Source organism: Microcaecilia unicolor, chromosome 6, assembly GCF_901765095.1.
Source record: "Microcaecilia unicolor chromosome 6, aMicUni1.1, whole genome shotgun sequence".
NCBI classification, from domain to species: Eukaryota; Metazoa; Chordata; class Amphibia; order Gymnophiona; family Siphonopidae; genus Microcaecilia; species Microcaecilia unicolor.
The window spans coordinates 176649479-176668070 of NC_044036.1; the positions used below are offsets into that span (position 1 = coordinate 176649479).

Consider the following 18592-nt stretch of genomic DNA (forward strand, 5'->3'; position numbering starts at 1 on the left):
TGCCCTATCAATTCTGTCCATGAGTGACTGTGGTGTTCCCACGATGTTCCCGCCCTCTGTCCACCATATTTGCTCTCAGCTTCTTCCATCTCTTGTAGTACTCCACTACTCCATTCCTGTACTTTCCCATCCTCTTTAGTCTCTGTCTCCATCTGCAAAACCCCTTGTTTTTGCTCTACTTTCCCTCCCGTTGTTCCTGGTAACTTCTGTACTTGCTCAGTGTGTAGTGATTCTTCTCCTACCTCAGCATTCAAACTGTTCTGATTCTCCTCAGCATTCAAACTGTTCTGATTCTCCAGGCTGTCTTTCTTCTCTGTCTCTCCCAGCAAACCTGAGCTCTTCTCTGTGGGTTCGGCAATGCCCTGCCAGCTCTCTAAGTATAAGGGACGTTTTTGAATTTTTTTCAGTTTCATAGCTCTTTTGTGTTCCAAACTTGCCAGGCTCTCTTGCTGCATGCAGTGCTGGAGCCCCTCCTTATCCACAGTACATGTGAGGCAGCCATGGGCAAAGAATAATTCTGAGAAATCATATTAAGGGTTAATTTTGTTTAAAGGTGCTCAAATACTATTCTAACTTTTTACCTTGCAACTAAAGTGAAGTCCTGCCAGATGGTTCATATTATTTCAATGTCTAGCTTGGCTGAGCTGGGTTAGAAAGGTCAGAGACAGGAATTTCTTTCACCCTTGTGAGTGATGGATTGCTAAATGCTGGCACAGCTGTAAACTATTATGAATGAATAAAGGAATGAGCCAGACATATGACATATTGTAGTTTAAGAATAGGCTGAAATACTATTTAGAAGTGCTTAATATGTAGATATTCCTGATGTTTAGACATGTCTTATAAGGATGTGTATTTTAGAATATGTTCTATTCTCTGTAATTTCTATGTAGAATACCTTTTTAAATCTAATGTTACTCTCTGCTGTATTTTCTAAGCAAGGACTGCAGTGAAGAGGTCAAACATGTGTTTTGACTTATCTGCAGTTCTGGCTGGTTCAATGTATAAGCTAATAGGTGAAGAAGGTCAGGAAAAGTCTTGATTAATTATAGGTAACTGTAGGAATAGTCCTGAAAGTAATAACAGACCATAGCCGTATGCTATTAAGTAAGACTGGCCTTTGACCCCTTTAATGAATGCCAGAGTTTAGTTAGCAGTTAGTACTAGGAATATGAGAAATCAATCATAATAACATGTAAGAGACTGGAGCCCAAATGTCTGGTGTAAGGGGCCCCAGGTCACAGGTCAGTTTGAGGAATACCAAACCTATGTAACTGATATTTCAAAAGTAATGATTGGTTGAGGTAAGGTAGCCAATCAATTCCTTAACCAATTGGAGAGTAAGGGGGGGCAAGGCTAGGAGGGGGATAGAACAGTATTTAAGTGGGAGAAGAAGCAGTTTACGTCAGAAGGAGCTCAGAAGGAAGAGAAGGACAGAAGGAACAGACAGAAGAAGGAGAAGACAGCATAAGAAGAGAGCTGAGACAAAGACACAGAGAGCTGAGAGAGAGAGAAGAGAGCTAGAACTGATGTCCTGCTTTGTTTGCTGGCAAATAAAGAAAATTACTCTCTCATTCTGGTGTGTGCTGTCTGACTCCTGAAGTATCACAAATTCCTATCTCAATTCCTGCAACAATTCTTGGTGGCAGCGGTGGGATGAATCCTGCATTAATCCCAGCACCCAACTGACTGGAGAACATTCGCCGGGTATGTATTTTGTATTCTGTATTGTAATTCTAGCTAGAAAATTGTAAACCAGCCCCTCAAAGAAAATTGAGGAAGGAGAGCCTGATCAACTCTCAGCGAAGGCCCTAGTACCTTCTAGTCGCGGGGACTAGAAGCGAAAACGCTTGAGCTTATCTGTATTTGAGAAATCTGAAATTGTTGGGTGGGATTTTCTGTATGGAATGTGTGATGCGTGAATGCTAAATGAGTGCGGACTTCTTATAGCTGCGTTTTCAATTAACGCGAGTTCAATTGACCAGCAACGGAAGGAAGCGATTGTTGTCTGTCACCTAGTGTCTCGAGAGTGCGGACCCCTTACTGCACTCTCAAAAATTCCCTCCCTTTTTGTGTGTTGTAACTGTAAGCATTATGGGTGGGACATCATCTAGACAAATTGCTACCCCCCTAGATTGTATGCTTAAGAACTTTAAAAAAGGCTTTTTAATTAATGACTATGGACAGACTTTAAGCTCAAGTACTTTAAGAACCTTGTGTGAAGTTGAGTGGCCATCTATGGGAGTGGGGTGGCCCCCTAGTGGCAGCTTAGATATTGAAGTAATCCGGAAGGTATACAGCATAGTTGTAGGAGAACCAGAATATTCTGAACAACTCCCTTATATAGATTCCTGGGACAGCCTTGTGACTGACCCTCCCTCGTGGTTAAAAACTTATATGGGATCCCCAGTAAAATTCATGTTAGGCCGTGTTCAAAGAAAGATTAGAAAATCTAAACTAGAAGAGGGAAAGAGCCCTAGGAAGCCTACCACCCAATCGGTGGCTTCCGCCCCTACCCTGTCCGAGAAACCCATACTCTCTGATGACCCCTCAGACCTTGAGCCACCACCTTATGGCCCATTGTTGGGGTTCCGTGCCACCCCCAGAGATCCACGCCGCCCAGCCCAAGCCTCTCCAGCACAGGCTTCTCCGGATAGTTCTTCCCCTTCTGTGCAAACCCCACCACATCCTAGGTTGGACTTTTCACCTGGCCTCTACCCTTCTGTGCCACATCCTCTCCTGTTAACCTCTGAAGACCCGCTTTGGGTTCCACTCCCTGACTCCTCAACTCCCGACAGCCCAGCCTCTCCTTCTAATACCCCTACCCACTCATTAGGGGCCCGGCATCCCTTTCAATGGACTGAATCACCTGTGACCACCTCTCAGTCTATGAGTACCCCTCCCCATCCCTCAGGGGTTCAACACACCTCCACTGAATGGGTTAGACCTGCTGCAATCACCTTTGAGCATGATAGGAGGGTAGCTCCTAGCTGTACCTCAGGTTCCATTCCCACCTCCTCGAGAGTTCTGCCACTCCGACAGGTAACCATCACTCGACCGGATCCTAATAATGAGGGTCAGGTTATACAGGCACAGGCCTATCAGTATGTACCCTTCACAACCACCGATCTCCTGAATTGGAAGACGCATTACCCCTCTTATACTGAAAAGCCTCAGGCAGTGGTGGACCTAGTGACTAGCATTATGGCCACCCATAACCCAACCTGGACTGATTGTCAACAACTTCTCCTGACCCTCTTCACAACTGAGGAGAGGCGGAAGATTTTGCAAAATGCTGAGGCCATCACGCGAGAGCGTGTCCCCGGGGGGACACAGGACCCAGAGGGGTGGGTTAGAGCTCGGTTTCCTCGCGCAGCTCCAGCTTGGGATCCAAATGATGGGCAGCACTATGAACTGTTGTCTGGCTATTGCCGGGACTTACTGGAAGGTATGAGGAAAGGCATAAAGAGGCCCATTAATCTGGCAAAGGTCTCTGAAATTCTCCAAGGGGCAACTGAATCCCCTGGGGCCTTTCTAGAGTGACTAATTGAAGCCTACAGAACATACACCCCATTTGACCCTGAAGCCCAAGAAAACCAGAGAATGGTGAATAGCGCATTGGTGGCCCAGAGTATGCCAGATATCCGGAAGAAGTTGCAGCGTCAGGAGGGATTCGCAGGGATGAATACCACCCAGCTAATTGAGATCGCAACCAAGGTTTTCATTAATAGAGATCAGGAGGTGCGCCAAGAGGCTGACCGGAAGATGCAGAAGAAGGCCGACCTTTTAGCGGCAGCCATTACTAATTCCACCCTTAACCGAGGTCGACCTCTAGCTAATGGGAAGCCAAAGTGGGACCCCGGACCACCAGCCAGGCCCCGAGATTCCTTCAATCAATCCCGGCCAAGGGGGGAGAATCCCAGACCAAGATTGGAGAGGGATCAGTGTGCCTACTGTAAGGAAAGAGGGCACTGGAAAGATGAATGCCCCCAGAGGCGCCAGGGACTGAGAAGGGGACCAGGAGATCGAGGAAGCCGAGGCCGAGTTCGAGAGGGAAGATATGAGCCTCCTGAATCTGACATCATCGGGATAGCCGAGATGGCAGAATGGGACGAATAGGACAGACCGGGTTCCTACAAACTGGGCTCCCAGGAACCTATGGTCAAGCTAACTATAGGGAGCCGCTCAATTCCATTCATGATTGATACAGGAGCTGAACATTCTGTTGTGACGGAGCGATTAGCGCCTGTGTCTGGAAAAACTGTCCGAGTGGTGGGAGCCACGGGGGTGCAGAACCGGAGGCCCTTCCTGACAACCCGTAGATGCCAATTAGGCTCACACATAGTCACTCATGAATTCCTGTATATGCCAGACTGTCCAATCCCTTTGTTAGGTCGAGACCTGCTGTCCAAGCTTAGGGCCCAAATTTCCTTTGACTCTGATGGCCAGACTTCAGTCTCCTTTCGGCCCCCGACATCCAGCCCTAAGGGTATATTGAGTTTCTGCTGCCCTCTTGAAGAAGAATGGCGGCTGCATCAGTCGCAGGGCCAAGTTGACCTACCCCTGGCAGACAGCTTTCAGGTCAGTGGGGTATGGGCAGAAGATAATCCCCCAGGGTTGGCCCGAAATATTCCTCCTGTACATGTAGATTTACTTCCAAGTGCCCGGCCAATCCATCTTCGTCAATACCCAATTCCCAGAAAGGCTCTGGAAGGGATTCAAGCACATTTGAATCGTCTGTTATCCCATGGAATTATTCGTCCTTGCCAGTCTCCATGGAATACGCCACTATTGCCAGTTCAGAAGCCAGGGACTGAGGACTACCGGCCAGTCCAAGACTTACGAGTGGTCAACAAATCCACTATCTCATTACACCCTGTAGTGCCTAATCCATATGTCCTGTTAGGATTGATACCTTCTGGAGCTACCCATTTCACAACACTAGATCTAAAAGATGCCTTCTTTTGTATTCGGGTGGCCCCAGCCAGTCAACTGCTTTTTGCCTTTCAATGGGAAAACCCAGTAACAGGAAGGAAGCTTCAGTATACATGGACTCGCCTGCCACAGGGGTTCAAGAACTCCCCCACCATTTTTGGGACTGCCCTAGGACAAGACCTTAAGACTTTTAAATCTGAGCCTTCCAGGCGAGTTTTACTCCAGTATGTAGATGACCTCCTGATTGCAGCAGTGACCCAGGAAGAGTGTTTTGAGGCTACTAGAGAATTGCTGGAGCTACTCTTGGATGCAGGCTATAAGGTCTCACGCTCAAAGGCCCAACTCTGTCAGTCAGAAGTGAAGTATCTGGGCTTTTGCATTTCCCAGGGAAGTCGGAGACTGGATGCTAGTAGGAAGCAAGCGGTAGCTGCAATTCCCCAACCCAAGTCCAGAAGAGAAGTTAGGGAATTCCTGGGAGCAGCTGGATTCTGCAGAATTTGGATTCCAAATTTTGCATTGATGGCGAAACCCCTTTACCAAGCCACAAAGGGGGGTGAAAAGGAACCATTTGAATGGGGACCTACTGCTCAACAATCCTTCATTGCCATAAAGAAAGCCCTACTCCAAGCCCCTGCGTTAGGCCTTCCTGATGTGGAGAAACCTTTCTCATTGTATGTCCATGAGCGACAGGGGGTTGCTCTGGGTGTGCTGACCCAGATGATGGGATCCTGGCAGAGGCCTGTTGCATACCTGTCTAAACAGCTGGATGGAGTGGCTAAAGGATGGCCAGCCTGCATGAGGGCCATTGCAGCAACAGCCTTACTGGTCCAGGAAGCTGATAAGTTGACCTTGGGGCAAGAACTGGTTGTTAAAGTCCCCCATGCAGTTCTCACCCTCATGGAGTATAAGGGCAACCACTGGTTTACAAATAACCGTATGGTTAAGTACCAAGCTAGCTTGTGTGAGAATCCACGGATACACCTGGAAACAGTGGCTACATTTAATCCTGCCACTCTTTTGCCAGCATCTGAGGGACCACCAGATCATGACTGTATCCAAACTATGGATGAAGTGTACTCCAGTCGACCAGATCTTAAAGATGTGCCTTGGAGGGACCCAGATGTAATTTATTTTACAGATGGAAGCAGTTATGTGGAGAACTCCAAGCGACTGGCAGGCTATGCTGTGGTGACAGAGGACAAGGTGATAGAAGCAAGGGCCCTGCCCCAAGGAACTTCAGCCCAGAAAGCAGAACTTGTGGCCCTCATACGAGCTCTGGAGTTAGCAGCAGGACTGGTAACCAACATTTATACTGATTCCAAGTATGCTTTTACAATTCTACATGCTCATGGAGCCTTGTATAAGGAAAAGGGACTCATAAATGCTGCAGGCCAACCTGTTAAGTATGGACCCGAAATACTTCAGCTGCTAGAGGCTGTGTGGGCCCCTAAGAAGGTAGCTGTCATTCATTGCAGGGGACACCAAAGAATAGATACTCCAGTGGCCCGAGGGAACCGCCATGCTGATCGGGTGGCCAAGGAAGCTGCTCGAGGACCCCCAGCAAGTACTGTGACCCCCCTGTTCCAAATCCGACTGCAAGAATGGACGCCTATGTATACCCAAATGGAAGAGAAATGGGCTCAAGAAGAAGGTGCAGTAAGGAGACCTGATGGCTGGTTACATCTCCCTGATACCAGAGTTCTGGTGCCACGCCACCTAGCTTGGCCTGTAGTGTCTCAAGCTCATGACCTATCACACTTAGGGAAAACAGCACTAGCCCGTCTACTCAATCGAGTAGTGGTGCTGGAAGGATTGGATAGTCTGGTTGCCACTGCTTCTGCCCGATGTACTCTCTGTGCCCAGAATAATGCTCGACAGGGACCCCGTATTCCACCAGGAGTTCAGTCTAGAGGACTAACACCCTTTGAGTCCCTAGTTATAGACTTCACAGAAATGCCCAGGAGCGGTAGGCTCCGATACCTCTTAGTCATGGTCTGTACCTTCTCTGGGTGGGTGGAAGCATATCCTACAGTCACTGAGAAAGCCACAGAAGTAGCTCGAGCCCTCCTTAGGGATGTCATCCCCAGGTATGGACTGCCCCTTGCCATAGGTTCAGATAATGGTCCCGCCTTTGTTGAAGCTACACTTCAGGCCCTGTCCCGCGCATTGCGCATTACCTGGAAATTGCATTGTGCCTATCGTCCCCAGAGTTCAGGGCAGGTTGAGCGGGCAAACAGAACCTTGAAAAATAGCCTAGCAAAGATTTGTCAGGAAACCCAATTGAAATGGCCACAGGCATTGCCACTAGCCCTCTTCCGCCTCCGATGCACCCCAACTAAAGGAACAGCCCTCTCTCCCTTTGAAATTGTGTATGGGAAGCCCCCAGCCATTTTACAGGGAATTAAGGGAGACATAGGGATTTTAGGGTCTACCCAGGTGCAGGAGCAGGTAGCCCTCTTGGGAAAGATAATTTCTGAGCTTCAGTCTTATGTGAGAGAAATAAACCCTGTCCCCTTCCAGGCTCAGGTACATTCCTTCCTGCCAGGGGATAGAGTTTGGGTGAAAGACTGGAGGCTTCAGCCTTTGGGGCCCCGATGGAAAGGACCTTTTACTGTTTTGCTTTCTACCCCTGCAGCTGTGAAGGTCGCAGGGATTACTCCATGGGTCCATTGGTCTCGAATTAAGTCTGCTGACCAGACTGAGCCCAGCACGGATCAGACGGAGCCTAGACAGTGGAGAGCAGAAAGTGATCCGGCGGAGCCATTGAAGTTGCGCTTGACCCGAACCAAAGAATCTACTAGCTGAAAAGAAGGGTCAACTGCATACTGCAGGAGCGGCTGAACTTCGGCTTCACACTGAGACTCTTTCTTGCCTGATTCTGGCTTTCCTGGAATTTGAAAGCTTGATCCTTGTCAGTTGAGGGTCTATCCCAACTGGTATAAGAACTCAAAGACTGAGAACACTATATGAGAGTAATCTGTGATTAGCACAGACTGTTGAAATATTATTGCCTAATTAGTTTGCTGTATTTGTTTTAGATTAGGAAGAAAGAAAATGTTAGTAGTTTGGATGCTTTTGTTGTTTTCTACTCCTTGCCTCCTTGTTCCTAATACCCCAACTCGCTCCAACCTTTGGTTACACTCTGTCCAGGAATTAATTAGCCAGGCAAAGATTACTTCCCCTTGTATTGTGTGTTCCCGATTTTCTCCTTATACCACAGATGTCCCAGCTGTACCTGTCCCTGTGCAGCTCCCAGCTCTTATACCTCCCTACTTTTCAAGTTCAGGCCCTTGGAGCCAGGATTATACTTGGTGGTCCTTTTATAATGCTACTTCCCCCTCTGAATCTTCTCTAAGGCCAGTTTTTACGTCTCCCTATCCAGCCTCTGGAGTGTTTTGTTTAACAAGAAGCATCTCAACTGTTCTTCCCATTCCCTGTAACTATACTAATGTTCTCCCAGAAAAAGGAGAATCTGTGTGGGTAGTTTCTCCAGGTACTCCTATGTGCCCTGCTACCATACCTGCAGATTATGACCCAGGTGATTATCTGGCTCCTAAGCGTACCACTGAGAAGACTATAGTGTCCAAGCTTATTTTCTACTTTCATAAGTCCCCGGGGTATGAAGAGTTATTAACAAATGAGCGGCCTGTCACAATTGGGGATTGGCGCCTATGGTGTGCAAAGTCTCCATTTCGTCTTCGTTCCCCCTGGGATAGGGGCTCGCATTATGGGCACCCTAAGTACCCTGTCCAGCCTGAGCCAACATTTATTGGGAACTTTCCTCACCCTCTCCTTGGTCATTACTGGCTCTGTGATAATGTCCTCCACATGATTCTTCCCTCCACATATGATTTTTGTGTATTGGTAACCTTGAATTATTTTCCTAAAGTTATTCCTCTTAAGCCACTATCCCCGCACCGCTCTAAGCGAGAGGCTTTGTCCTTACCTTCCTCCGTTGCCACAGAGGATGAGGTGATTGAATTAGCCCTCCAGTATATCAATTCTACTTATCCTCTGACTAAAAAGAGACTTGTAGCCCTTTCTGCCACGGCCTGGATTCCAATTGGAGGCCCGGTAGCGGGTATTACTGAACTAGGTATGGCTACTCGGAGACTTCAGTCCCTACTTCATGTTTTAGTTCATGAGCTGAACGTGGTAGTCAATGCATTGCAGGATCAAATTAATGAATTAAGTATAGTTTCTCGGTATAATCGTATGGGCCTTGATTATCTCTTTGCAGCCCAAGGTGGTCTCTGCACAGTGCTAAATTCTTCAGAGTGCTGTACTATTGTCATAAATAGGACGCATGTAGTTAGGCATGCCATGGATAAAGTCCTACAGTTGGCTAGCCTTAATGTGGAGGATTACCGAGGAGGATTAGACCTTACCTCCTGGTGGTGGTCATTGACCTCCTGGATACGTCCCTTGTTCATTTCCCTAATAGTCTTAGTTTTAGCAGGGTTGTTGTTTTGTTTCCTGGCCTCATGTGCTTCGGCAGTATGCCGTCGAACCTTAACAAGTAAGGTAATGGTGGTTCACAAGTCTATTCCTAATTAGGATCACTATAATCTCCAGAGTTTGAGTTGTGAGACTTATCTCTGCATAAGCTGATTTTAGTCTCAAAGGGGGGAATGAGGCAGCCATGGGCAAAGAATAATTCTGAGAAATCATATTAAGGGTTAATTTTGTTTAAAGGTGCTCAAATACTATTCTAACTTTTTACCTTGCAACTAAAGTGAAGTCCTGCCAGATGGTTCATATTATTTCAATGTCTAGCTTGGCTGAGCTGGGTTAGAAAGGTCAGAGACAGGAATTTCTTTCACCCTTGTGAGTGATGGATTGCTAAATGCTGGCACAGCTGTAAACTATTATGAATGAATAAAGGAATGAGCCAGACATATGACATATTGTAGTTTAAGAATAGGCTGAAATACTATTTAGAAGTGCTTAATATGTAGATATTCCTGATGTTTAGACATGTCTTATAAGGATGTGTATTTTAGAATATGTTCTATTCTCTGTAATTTCTATGTAGAATACCTTTTTAAATCTAATGTTACTCTCTGCTGTATTTTCTAAGCAAGGACTGCAGTGAAGAGGTCAAACGTGTTTTGACTTATCTGCAGTTCTGGCTGGTTCAATGTATAAGCTAATAGGTGAAGAAGGTCAGGAAAAGTCTTGATTAATTATAGGTAACTGTAGGAATAGTCCTGAAAGTAATAACAGACCATAGCCGTATGCTATTAAGTAAGACTGGCCTTTGACCCCTTTAATGAATGCCAGAGTTTAGTTAGCAGTTAGTACTAGGAATATGAGAAATCAATCATAATAACATGTAAGAGACTGGAGCCCAAATGTCTGGTGTAAGGGGCCCCAGGTCACAGGTCAGTTTGAGGAATACCAAACCTATGTAACTGATATTTCAAAAGTAATGATTGGTTGAGGTAAGGTAGCCAATCAATTCCTTAACCAATTGGAGAGTAAGGGGGGGCAAGGCTAGGAGGGGGATAGAACAGTATTTAAGTGGGAGAAGAAGCAGTTTACGTCAGAAGGAGCTCAGAAGGAAGAGAAGGACAGAAGGAACAGACAGAAGAAGGAGAAGACAGCATAAGAAGAGAGCTGAGACAAAGACACAGAGAGCTGAGAGAGAGAGAAGAGAGCTAGAACTGATGTCCTGCTTTGTTTGCTGGCAAATAAAGAAAATTACTCTCTCATTCTGGTGTGTGCTGTCTGACTCCTGAAGTATCACAAATTCCTATCTCAATTCCTGCAACACCTGCCACAACTGGACTAGGAGCCTCTGTTCTACAAGGCTGGTAAGTGGATGGAGCACCTAGCTCTTGGGAATCCTGTAGGAAATAAAATACTGGTGATAACTGGGAATTATTTGTGTCAGTCTTGTCTTTTCCTCCTTCTGGCTGCTGCTGTTTCTCTTCCCCTGCTGTCCCTTCCAGCATAGCCTCTGGGGTGTCTGGAACCACGGAGTCCTGTGTGTCTCTGGGTTCTGCTTCCTGCTGGATCTGGGACTGCGTCTGGGTCTGCTGCATGCGTTCCCTGTTCAGGAAAACCTCACGAAGGGGATTATCTCTGCAGTTCTTTAGTTTTTGCAGCTGCCTTTGTTTTGCTGTAAGCCGCTTCTGGAGTGCTTCAACTCCCTTAACATACTTGTCTCGTGGGCCAGTGGAAGCCAGGTTACACATAGTTTTTGCTAGCTTCAGCCGCTTCCTCAGTACCTCTATTTCACCTTCTACTCGATTCATTTTCTTCACTGATCTAATTACCTCTTCAGGAGTCATATGCTGGGCCTCTTTCTTCTGCCAGGCCCTAGGCCTGGATTCCTTCTCCTCCTCTTCTTCCTCACTAACGTCCTCTTCAGACTCTCCGCTATTCTCTTCCACCACCTCTCCTCTGATACTGGATGCAGAGAACCCTGCTCTGGAACCCGGGCCCTGCCTTCTTGCCCCCTGTTCTTCACCCAGCTTAGGAATGTTATGGCCAGGACTTACAGTCAGGGTGAGCTGGCTCCTCAGCAAGCGCTGCTGGGCTCTGGTCCTTCCTCCGTCCACAGGCCTGGGCTCTCCTGGTTCTCCTGGTTGCATGCTTGGGGCTTGGGTGGAGGAAGCCTCCCCTTCATAGTGTTTCTCAGCTCCAAGTGTGCTAGGCCTTTCAGCCTGGGGCCCTCCTGCAGGGGGGCCCCCTCCCCTCTGCATTGTTCAGCAGCCACAGGGTACAGCAGCTCTCCTTTCAGCACCTCTTCACCACAGGTCTGTACTCTGTGTGTGTGTGTGTGTGTGTGTGTGTGTGTGTGCGTGCATCACAAACAAGGGAAAACACAGAAACTGCGCAAAAACCTGATTTTTCTACTGCTTGACAATGTTTTCCTTTTGAAAATGAGCCAGTGGCATTCTTAGGTCAGCTGCCACCCAGGGCAGATCGTCACTGCGCACCCCCCCAGTGTATCATTTCTAGGCAGCTTCACCCCCCCCCCCAGCGCATCACCTCCTGGGGGTGCAGGGAGCAGTCGCGTGGCTGTCGGCTATGCCGGTTCCCTGCTCCGAACAGGAAATGACGCCAGTAGGAGCAGGGAACCGGCGGAGCCAACAGCCACGCAGCTGCTCCCTGCACCCCCTTGCAATGTGCACCCGGGGCGGACTGCCCCCACCACCCCGCCCTTGATACACCACTGAAATGAGCTGATCAGTATCCGGTTCCATTCGTTCTCAATAGCAGAACTTGTAGGACCTATATGGACCTTCCTTCAATTCTGACCCTGATCAGTGCAGTCTAATTGAAGTCATCATGAGAACAGTTGAACAAATGGAATCGTTACCCAACCCATTTTAACAGCTCCTGAAAAATGTTAAAACCAGAAAGACAAACAGACTTCAGCTGGAGCTAAAATCAGTTCAGCACTTACATCCTCTGTAACGTTGATGGTCACTACTTCATTAGCCATGGTCGAAATCTGGGGTAATGTAAGTAGCTTGTCCACAGTCACCTGTGAAATAAATTACCAGGTTAGTACAAGGTAAATGATGGCAGATAAAGACCAACATGGTTCATCCAGTCTGCCCAATAGTCAGATTCATTATCAAATCATTATTGAACCAACTGATCCAATTGTATTATTACAACATTGTACTCACAATGTTTCACTTTATGATGTCTTCCCTTCTCACTGAGATATATGAATGTGGGGAAGGGAAGACATGATATGAACGTGGTATAAAATATGCATATTTGATCCTAATCCGTCCTTGCCATTTTCAGAGCTCAGACCATAAAAACGTCTGCCTTACACGTGCCCTATTTCCCAACTACTGGAACTGCCGTTGAAACCCACTCCAGCCCGTAGATTCCATCCGGCACTGGCCTCACTTCCCCACCACTGGATAACTGTCTAAAATACTGTAATAATCCAGAAGCTCATTTACTAAAGTGCAGCAAAATTTTGCACGTTACTTGCAAAACTTACGACACAATCTTAGACATTTACCACACCTTGGGGCCCTTTTAGAAAGGCGTGTAAAGGCCTACGTGTATCCAGTGTGTGCTGCCCCAGGCAGTAATTCTGAATTGCTAAGTCAATGGGTGGTAGTAAGGTCTCGGGCCGAAAATAGATGCACGCTGGTTTTTATTTTACCACACGTCCATTTCCGGCCCCTTAAAAAAGGGCCCTTTTTCCAGGACGTGGTAAAAACTGGCCCAGCGTGCGCCCAAAAGACGCGCTCATACTGCTGCAGGCCACTTTTTGCCATGGCTTAGTAAAAGGGCCCCCTTGTGCATTGCTGATAGTGGGTTGTATCCACGCTATCAGCAATGCATCAAGGGGCCACTGCTGCTAAAAAGAATCCAGCAATCTCCCACCCCTCCAACAGACACCAGAAACCTGCCTCATTCCACCCTTCCAATAGGCTCCAACAACTCTATTGGAGACCCCCACTTTTAGAGCAGTTGAAACTTTGTGCAAGAATATTTGCAAACTACTATGACTGTTTCAGAGTGGATATTTTATTTTTAAAAAAGTGCATAGGAACCTGTGTTGCTTTTATAAAATAGGAATCTTTTTGAAATTCCACATAGGCCCGTTATACAATCAAGCCCCTAATTTCAACCAATGGCAGAGCTCAAGAGTAACAGCCATTAGAAATAAATAAAGGTGGCTCTTACAGCTGCTGTGGTGTAGATATGATGCTTTACCAGCTCTTGTAGTTTGTTTTTTCCCTAGAAGCAGAAAAGATAAATTAAATGCTTTTGTGGACATTTGCCATAACAGAGAGGGAGAAATAAATTAGACCAAGATTTGAAATCGAGCAGAATCACCGAGAATCACAGAAAAAACTAAGCTGTTACCCTGAAATGAAGCAATAGTCTGTACAACATAGGTCAGAGCTTCCTGAATCAAATGACAGAGAGCATCATTAATGGCAGCGCTCACCTGGGTGAAGAGGTAGATAAGTCTCCCGTCTCTTAATGTGTCCACTGCTGCATTACTGGGCACAAACACAGTGAAAGAGCCTGGTCCATTTAATATTGCAGGGAGCCCACAATTCTGGAAAGATGAAACAACAACTTGTAAAAGAAAAACAAAAAACTAATGAATTGTAACCCATAGAATTCAGTAAGACTGCACTATTCAACCACAAGAAATTCATAATCTGATGCAGAAACTGGAACAGATCTTGCATTTCCCAGAGTTCCTCAACTACTATGTTCAATAAACAGAGAACTCCTAGATAAAGTGAGATGTATTTCATAGGAGACTGTATGAAATGTATTTAAAATACCGTAGACTGCTTTGGGCAACCCAAAAGGAATATAAAGCTGAGGTATTACGTGAAAAATAGAAATAAATGGAACTAGAAGTTCTCTGGATTGTGCCCAGATTTTCAAGATGGTTCTTGGCTCTGCAGCTGATATCCAATCAGACAGCAGCAATGAAAGATTAATCTATCATCCTTTTCCAATCCACTTTTGCCTCTATAGATTCAAGATGGTAGGAAAGTCAAGGGCCTGTGCTGACTCCCTCTAGGGCAGGGGTTCTCAACCCTCATCTAGAGATTCACCCAGCCAGTCATGTTTTCAGGACCACCACAATAACACAATGAATATGCATGAGATAGATTTGCATATAATAGATTTTGGCTATATGCAAATTTATCTTGTGTATATTCATTATGGTTTTTCTAAAAACCCAACTGGCCAGGTGTGCCTCCAGGAGAGGGTTGAGGACTTCTGCTCTGGGGCTTGGTATCATGACCACATAAAACAGACTATTTGTTTTAATATTCAATAATAAGTGGGCCTGCGTCTTCTCCTGCTGCTTTTAGGAAAATAACAGCAAACCCCTACAGTACTCAAAGAGAAACAGAAGGTGGAAGAGTTGTGTTCCAGGAATTCAGTCTAAAAAATGAAGTCCAAAGCTTCTAAAAATTCTTTATTCTCCAACTTAAGTAGAGGAGTGTGGTAGTCGTGTTAGTCCACTCTTAAGGTTATCAATAGAAATCAAACAAAATAAAACATGGAAAAGAAAATAAGATGATACCTTTTTTATTGGACATAACTTAATACATTTCTTGATTAGCTTTCGAAGGTTGCCCTTCTTCGTCAGAGGCTTATTTCTGATCTGACGAAGAAGGGCAACCTTCGAAAGCTAATCAAGAAATGTATTAAGTTATGTCCAATAAAAAAGGTATCATCTTATTTTCTTTTCCATGTTTTATTTTGTTTGATTTCTATTTATTCTCCAATAAATTTCAAATATGCATACTATGGGCCAAGATCGTATGCATATTTAAAATTTATTGGAGAATAAAGAATTTTTAGAAGCTTTGGACTTTATTTTTTAGATTGATTTCTTGGAACACGACTCTTCCACCTTCTCCTGTTTTGCTTTTAGGAAAATTAAATTACAAAACCCAGAGTGCTTTTTTTTTTCAGAACAGGTTACTAACTGGGGTTGACAAGAATTCCACTTCACAAGGAAGAGACTGATCCAGTCTTGAATTCACACTATCTCATGCATACTGATGGGAGTGCTACTTTTTTAAAAAGGCAATGTGCAGTAGAAATCCAAGTGTATGATGTGGTAAAACAAGAACTGAATAAAGCTTATCTTTATGACAGGGAACTAGCAATCCTATGAAAAGCCTCCTCCCTTGAGCAAGTTTTCCGCTTGTGTAAGTAGTCATGTTTTTAATGTACAGCATTTACATTTTGTGCATTATACATACAGAAAACGTTTTTCCCCTTGATTGATGTAGGATGGCTGGAGCTTCCTAAGAAATACACAGAAAAATGTCCACCGAAGGAACACAAAATGCCTCACTGCAGTAGGTGACATCAGGGTATGAACTGCTTATGTACTATGTGGTTTTCTACCAGGTATTGTGATCTGGCTTGGCCAGCGTTGGAAATAGGATACTGGGCTAGATGGACCATTGGTCTGACCCAGTATGGCTAGTCTTATGTTCTTATGTACAGATAGGAAGGGAAAATGAACTTACCTCCAGCATAGTTTCAAACCTGCTGAAGACATCTGATTTGGCAAGAATTTCTCCAATGCTTATCTATATGAAAAGGAAGGCAAAATGAAAAAGACAAACTCTTGAGGACAGAGTATCAGGTACCATGTACAATGAGAACCACTCAATGTAGGCTGCAAAAACTAATCTTGGCTTAGTGCTGGATCCAAACGCTACACAAAAGAAAATACCTAAATGGGTTACAGCAGGACTGCCAAGGGGGTGGGGGCAGAGGGACAAGAGTCCTCGGGCCCGGCATCTAAGGGGGGGAGGGCATTGCTGGCAGGTTTCGAGGGAGCATTGCCTTCTTCCTGCCTGCTTCCAGATCTTTTATCTCCTGCTCCTGTGTGCCAGGACCCGGGTGATTGCGTTAATGCAATAACCCAGGTCCTGGCACACAGGAGCAGATGACAGAACAAGGGAGGAGCAGACACAGAAAGGTAAGAGGGTGGGGAAGGTGGCCCAAGTGTGCGGGGTGATGGCGGCAGCTTGAGTGTGTGTGTGTGTGGGGTGGTGGGCGCATGATGGCATCCCGAGTGTGGAGGGAGGCAGTCTTGTCCCGAGCCCGGCTGTGTCTTTCTGTGGCCCTGGGTTACAGTATTGATTACTCCTCATTGCCATAGATAATAATGTTTATTTTCCTATTCTTAGATTGCATACTAAATGTGAGCACTAGCTGGTTAACTGACTTGATCAAGTTCACTGTATTGGGACCCCAGGTTTGTAATACTGCAATACTGTATCTCAGGGCTGTGCCAACACGGTAAGCAAGGTAAGCACGGCAGGAGGGCGCCATCCTCTGGGGGGCTGCCCCGCCACGCCATGCTTACCTCGCCCTCTCCCATGTCCCAACTGCCCGCCCTCTTCTCCCCCCCAACAAGATCCCTTTTAAATTTACCTCTGTCCGGCAGCGAAGGCGCAGCGTCAGTGAAGGAGGCGGCGCTCCCGACGTCTCTACTAGTCTTCCCTTCGCTCAGTGTTCCGACTTCTTCTGACATCAAGGAAATGACGTCAGAAGAAAGCAGGACATACGGAGGTAAATTTAAAAGGGATCTTGTTGGGGGGGAGAAGAGGGCAGGCAGTTGGGACATGGGAGTGGGAGGGCAGGGGAGAGAGGAGCGTGGATGGGAGGGCAGCGATCACCTTCATGGAGGGGAGGGGGCGCGCACGCGCCAACTGTTTGTCTGCGGGGGGCGCAGTTGAAAAGAGGGAATGCCATGGATGTGGAATGGGCAGGTTTTGGGTGTTTCAAAAAGCTATATGCACTATAATGGAATACACCTGAAATGCGCCTAACTTAGCTGCAGGTATTTAGGCCTGGTTTTAGATGGCCTAAATTGGTGTGCCTAAATTTTAGTCACAAGAACTGCATGTGAGCATATTCTATAAACTACATCGAAATGTAGGCACGGTTTATAGAATCAAGCTAACTTCATGTTTTTTCGGCACCAGTTTTTAAGGTGCCAGTTAGGCGCTCACATTATTGAAAGAGGGGGAGTATGTGTTTGAGTTTTTTTTAAAAAAGATAACAATCTGCTCCCTTGGAAAATCATAAATAGAGACCCAAAATGCTCATTCAAATTAGAAATAATTTGAAAGTCTTAACAGAGGATACTGAATTCCTCACAATCTGGGACAAAAAAAGCAAAATACAGACTAGACAAAATCGCCTCTCTAAAGACAAAACAGCAACACAGAGTGAAACCATCCCCCTGGTTCCATGAGGTACTGAAAAAGCTAAAACGCCAGTTCAGGAAGCTAGAAGGAAAATGACAAAAATGCAGAGATGGAAAATCCAAACTTGCATGGAAAGACGCCATCAAATGCTACAAGGTGAGTATAAGGCACACAAAAATAGAAATACTACAAAGAGCAGGTAGGAACCAACTACAGAAACATAAAGAACTTACATGAGCTAGTGAACAATCAAATCGACTCAAACCCTGTGACATAAAAAACTGAGGCACCCCCATCTGCGATCGATTTAGCACAATACTTTGTAAAAAAGATCATTGACCTAAGAAAGGGACTAACTTAAGACAGTAGAAACATAGAACTTTACAGTATATCGGAGAACTGGAAGAACAGCAAACAGGAATTGCAGCAGACAGCCTGGACATTGTGTACTCTGTCCATACTTGAAGCAGTCGCCCACTCTGTGAAGAAGCTCTCCAAGGCCTACTGCATGTTAGAAGCCTGCCCCAACTACCTAATGAAAGATGCCCTAGCACACTTTACAACTCAAATTCACTCCCACATGTCATTCATGCTAACCAACGGCTTATTCCTAACCGAGAGAGGTAGAATAGCACTTACACCAATCCCAAAGACTATACAAAAGAGCAGAAGCGAAGTCTCAAACTACAGACCAGTGGCCTCCATCCCACTCATGACCAAGGTAATGGAAGGCCTGATCGCCAGACATCTAATGGACTACCTCAACAACTTCTCCATACTCCACAATTCCCAAATAGGATTCAGACCTCAGTTCAGCACTGAAACTGTACTTACGACTTTACTACCCAACTTCAAAAGTGAAATCAACAAGGGCAAGAAAGTCCTGCTTCTACAATTCTACATGTCAAGTGCATTTGACATGGTCGACCACCAAATCCTACTAAGAATGCTGAACA

General features: G+C 45.8%; 1 protein-coding gene across 2 annotated transcripts in view; it reads right to left on the bottom strand.

Moving 5' to 3' along the window:
- STAB1 (stabilin 1) overlaps nucleotides 1-18592 on the bottom strand; it is a 299279-nt gene that overhangs the window by 219220 nt on the left and 61467 nt on the right. For both annotated transcript variants that reach the window (XM_030205497.1, XM_030205496.1), the window contains exons 14-17: nucleotides 15942-16004; nucleotides 13874-13987; nucleotides 13606-13659; nucleotides 12353-12433 (exon numbers count right to left, since the gene is read on the bottom strand). In XM_030205497.1, the coding sequence (XP_030061357.1) occupies nucleotides 12353-12433; nucleotides 13606-13659; nucleotides 13874-13987; nucleotides 15942-16004 (312 nt within the window). The remainder of the gene's footprint in view (nucleotides 1-12352; nucleotides 12434-13605; nucleotides 13660-13873; nucleotides 13988-15941; nucleotides 16005-18592) is intronic.